Source organism: Lethenteron reissneri, unplaced genomic scaffold, assembly GCF_015708825.2.
Source record: "Lethenteron reissneri isolate LAM-NWPU_2019-01 unplaced genomic scaffold, ASM1570882v1 scaffold_1046, whole genome shotgun sequence".
Lineage (NCBI taxonomy): Eukaryota > Metazoa > Chordata > Hyperoartia > Petromyzontiformes > Petromyzontidae > Lethenteron > Lethenteron reissneri.
Genome location: NW_026890724.1, coordinates 1,265 through 6,227, shown reverse-complemented (window position 1 = coordinate 6,227; position 4,963 = coordinate 1,265). Strand labels below are relative to the sequence as shown.

Here is a 4,963-nt window from a genome sequence, read left to right as displayed (position 1 = left end):
CCACTGACAGATCTTGTCCACACGCAGGCCGGTGCAGGGCCACCACCTTGTGCCACACAGGGGCAGCTGCCACTTGGGGATGTTTCGAGTGTTTGAGACAAGATACGATGCAAAACTCAGAGTTGCTGAGCGGATTAAGTAAGCACCATGTGAAAGCAATTATAACATCGTGAATGCTTGGGAGCTTATTGGCTCTCACTGCTGGTTAGAGATCTACCCAACACACAGGTCCACAAAGACTGGCCACCCTTACCCTGCAGGTTGAACCTAGGAACTGAGTGTTCAACTTCACATTCTTGTCATTAAAGGCCTGTGACAAAGGTGCATCTATTGGAGCGGCATCGTCATGGCTTACACATTTCCCGGGTCTCCATTTGACTTTGTATTGTCTCAGAGGAAGTCCACACAGCTCCACTTCCACAAACTGCTGCTGGGAGTTGCCTCGCTCTGCCTCACAGTCAGAATTCTCCTCCTGCTTCACGTTGCCATCGATGTGAAGGTCCCATTTTGGAGTTGAACCTTCATCTTCACATTTTACCTTCACTTCTTCACTCTTCACCATCACTTTTCACATTTTACCTTCACTTCTTCACTCTTCACCATCACTTCTTCATATTCCACCTTCACCTCTTCATATTTCACCTCGTTACCTTTAAAAGTGTCCAAGCTGGGATTTTCTTCTGGTTCTTGTTTGATGAGGGATGGGCTCATTGCAGCACTTTGACTTTCACAAGCTTTCAGACTCCACTCCTGGTGGATCTTGTGATGCTTGTGTGTTCTCTGATGTACATGAAGATTTGATGACTGTGCAAACGCCTTCCCGCACGGAGTGCACCTGAAGGGTTTCTCTCCCGTGTGTGTTCTCTGGTGTTTTACAAGAGCAGATGACTGTGCAAACGCCTTCCCACAGACACTGCACTTGAAGGGTTTCTCTCCCGTGTGTGTTCTCTGGTGTGTTTTAATAGCAAATGACCGTGAAAACGCCTTCCCACACACACTGCACTTAAAGGGTTTCTCTCCCGTGTGTGTTCTCTGGTGTTTTATAAGAGAAGATGACCGTGAAAATGCCTTCCCACACACACTGCACTTGAAGGGTTTCTCTCCTGTGTGTTGTCTCTGGTGTTTTTTAAGATTTGATGACTGTGTAAATGCCTTCCCACACACAGTGCACTTGAAGGGTTTCTCTCCTGTGTGTGTTCTCTGGTGTTTTTTAAGAGAAGATGACCGTGAAAATGCCTTCCCACACACACTGCACTTGAAGGGTTTCTCTCCCGTGTGTGTTCTCTGGTGTTTTATAAGAGAAGATGACAGTGAAAATGCCTTCCCACACACACTGCACTTGAAGGGTTTCTCTCCCGTGTGGGTTCTCTGGTGTGCTTGAAGATGCGGTGATTGTGCAAACGCCTTCCCACACACACTGCACTTGAAGGGTTTCTCTCCCGTGTGTGTTCTCTTGTGTGTTTTAATAGCAAATGACCGTGAAAACGCCTTCCCACACACACTGCACTTGAAGGGTTTCTCTCCTGTGTGTGTTCTCTGGTGGATCTGAAGAACTGATGGCCATGAAAATGCCTTCCCACACACACTGCACTTGAAGGGTTTCTCTCCTGTGTGTGTTCTCTGGTGCTGTGTCAAATTTCCAGTCCGCTCCGTGCTGTATCCACGCTGGTCGCATTGTTGCCTTGCCGTACCGAGCTGTGCTGAGCGCCTTTGCTCCATCAGACCAAGCGACAGCTGCAGACAGAAAAAAATTATATCCACACCACCTACACGTCAGACACAGAGTAATGCATATACACAGTCACACGTGACTTACACGTCTATACTTATTCATATTCATGATGTAGTGAAAAAGTTTCCCAAATTCATCACACAGGCTGTTATTGCACACAATGAGAGGGCAAATGGTCATAAATATGCCTGGAAGCCCTCGTATCTCCGTGGTGAGATGTTAACTACCTCACCTGGTATACAGGAAGTCGTGGGTTCGATCCTGACCCTGACGCCTGCTGCTGTATATTTGGAGTTTGCGTGTCTCTCTCTCTCTCTCCGTGGTGAGATGTTAACTACCTCGCCTGGTGTACAGGAAGTCGTGGGTTCGATCCCGACCCTGACGCCTGCTGCTGCTGTATATTTGGAGTTTGCGTGTCTCTCTCTCCGTGGTGAGATGTTAACTACCTCGCCTGGTATACAGGAAGTCGTGGGTTCGATCCCGACCCTGACGCCTGCTGCTGTATATTTGGGGTTTGCGTGTCTCTCTCTCCGTGGTGAGATGTTAACTACCTCACCTGGTATACAGGAAGTCGTGGGTTCGATCCCGACCCTGACGCCTGCTGCTGTATATTTGGAGTTTGCGTGTCTCTCTCTCTCTCCGTGGTGAGATGTTAACTACCTCGCCTGGTATACAGGAAGTCGTGGGTTCGATCCCGACCCTGACGCCTGCTGCTGCTGTATATTTGGAGTTTTGCGTGTCTCTCTCTCTCCGTGGTGAGATGTTAACTACCTCGCCTGGTATACAGGAAGTCGTGGGTTCGATCCCGACCCTGACGCCTGCTGCTGTATATTTGGGGTTTGCGTGTCTCTCTCTCCGTGGTCGCGTGGATTTTCCTCCGAATCTCCCGGGTTTCCCCTCCACATTTAGAGTCAACATCAGCACGCGTGCAGCGTCTTTGACCGATACACATTTCCACACGTATTCTTGGTTCTTTCGGTAAAGTCACGTAGATAGACAATAACAACAGATAATAAAATCAAATAAAGGCCATTTGTGTTGCGATCGAAACGTCGTGGGGTTTTATTTATTTATTTACAATTGTTTACTTTTAGTAATTTTTATCTGTTATTTTTACTAAATTTCCTATGTCCGTGACTTCACCGAAAGAACCAAGAATATGAATTGCTGCAGTTACTAAAGTTTTAAGTCAAAACATTGACACACGCGTTCACAAACCCCCCATACCTTGTTGTTGTTGTGGGCAGGTAGCTTCTGTAAACAAGAGCGGTACAGCAGCTCAAGCGGGCTTGGACTGGTAAAAAAACAAACAAAAAAACTGCGTTAATATCTACAATAAACCAAAGTGACAAAGTAGCGAGCCGCGTGAAGACAAATTAAACTTAAGGGAGGGAATTAAAGCAAACGCGACCAGGCGAGGGCAGGAGCAAGGCCCCGCGTGTCTAGGCCCCGCGTTGTAAAGTTCCAACTTGGACATCGATTCACAAGCTGCTGCTGCTCTAGTGACATCCCTACGAGAGAGAGAGCGAGGCTCTACCTTGTAACAACACAACAACCACAACAACAACAACAACCACAACAACCACCACGACGATGAGAATTTCTCACCTCGGATTTCACTGCACGCGCGGAGCGACAGCTTCCTGTTACCCGTGACGTCACGCGGTAGTAGGTGACATGACGTCACTCCTGGGTACGAGACACGCCCTCCCACAACGAGCGGCTCTGTAACTAAATGCGAATATGAATAAATTATGTTAATGAGACCGTCGCAATAAACTCGTGACGTCTTTAACGAACTCTTTATGTTAATGAGCCGCCAGTCACTGGGCGTGGCTTTGCCCAAATAAGGATTGGCAACTGGAACGATCTCTGCAGTGACCGAGGCGGAGGTGACGTCACGTTCAAGAGCGCGGTGGACGGGGGGGAGGGGGGTGACATCCTTGGTGACATGACGTCACTAGCGAGGTACACCTCCCTGGCGTTTCACGCGGATGACGTAATGCTGAGTGGTGACGTCACAGAGCGGGGTTGGAGTTTAAGTTGATTTAGATCCATTTTCCATTGCTCCATCTCTTGAACAGAGACCCCGGGTGTGTGTACACTGTGTGTGTGTGTGTACACTGTGTGTGTGTGTACACTGTGTGTAGACTGTGTGTGTACACTGTGTGTGTGTGTACACTGTGTGTGTGTATACTGTGTGTGTACACAGTGTGTGTGTACACTGTGGGTGTGTGTACACTGCGTGTGTGTACACTGTGCGTGTGTGTACACTGTGTGTGCACTGTGCGTGTGTGTACACTGTGTGTGTGTGTACACTGTGTGTGTGTACAGTGTGTGTACACTGTGTGTGTACACTGTGTGTGCATTGTGTACATACAGTGTGTTACATGTACGCACACAATCAGACAAGTATTCATTCTAAATTATTGACAGGCATATGCACAAAATTGAATAACTGCAGTGAAATATACTGCATCAGATAAATCTTATTCTCTGGTTCTTTCAGTAAAGTCCGTAGAACGAAATTTATAGAATACGACGTTTCGATTGGAACACAAGCAACCATCGTCAGGTACAACAAGTGAATTAGAAAACAAACAGTGAACTTAGAAATATAATGCAACACAACACAAGAGTCAGCCAACACAAGTCACACCCTACCTGGTTGATTACGTTCTTCCAAAATTGAATAATTTAGTTTAGAAACATCTTTAACAAGGAGCTATTTAAAGAATGCACCCTCTACTGAACAGTGGATGTGAAACACACAATTGTACAATTCAAACGAGTAGGCCTTTGCAAGTTGGCGTCTGGGTCAAAAATGTAGCAAATTCTAAACATTACCGACAAACTCCACAACTGAGATTACACATCACCATCGCCCCCTACTGACAGGCTCTTGTCCACACGCAGGCCGGTGCAGGGCCACCACCGTGTGCCACACAGGGGCAGCTGCCACTTGGGGTGCTTAGAATGTTTGAGACGAGGTACGATACAAAACTCAGAGTTGCTGAGCGGATTAAGCACCATGTAAAAGCAATTATAACATCGTGAATGCTTGGGAGCTTATTGGCTCTCTGCTGGTCAGAGATCAACCCAACACACAGGTCCAACAAAGACTGGCCACCCTTACCCTGCAGGTTGAACCTAGGAACTGAGTGTTCAACTCACATTCTTGTCATTAAAGGCCTTGACAAAGGTGCATATTGGAGCGACATCGTCTGGCTT

The 4,963-nt window shown here is 47.3% G+C and overlaps 1 protein-coding gene across 1 annotated transcript; it reads right to left on the bottom strand.

The window, feature by feature from the left end:
* Positions 1-930: 930 nt before the first annotated feature.
* LOC133361425 (zinc finger protein 79-like) lies at positions 931-3,022 on the bottom strand (the record flags this gene model as incomplete). The annotated part of the gene is made up of 2 exons (XM_061580346.1): positions 2,960-3,022; positions 931-1,734 (listed from the first exon to the last, which is right to left on the bottom strand). A coding segment is annotated over exon 2 (789 nt), but the record flags the coding sequence as incomplete, so codon positions are not given.
* Positions 3,023-4,963: the final 1,941 nt, after the last annotated feature.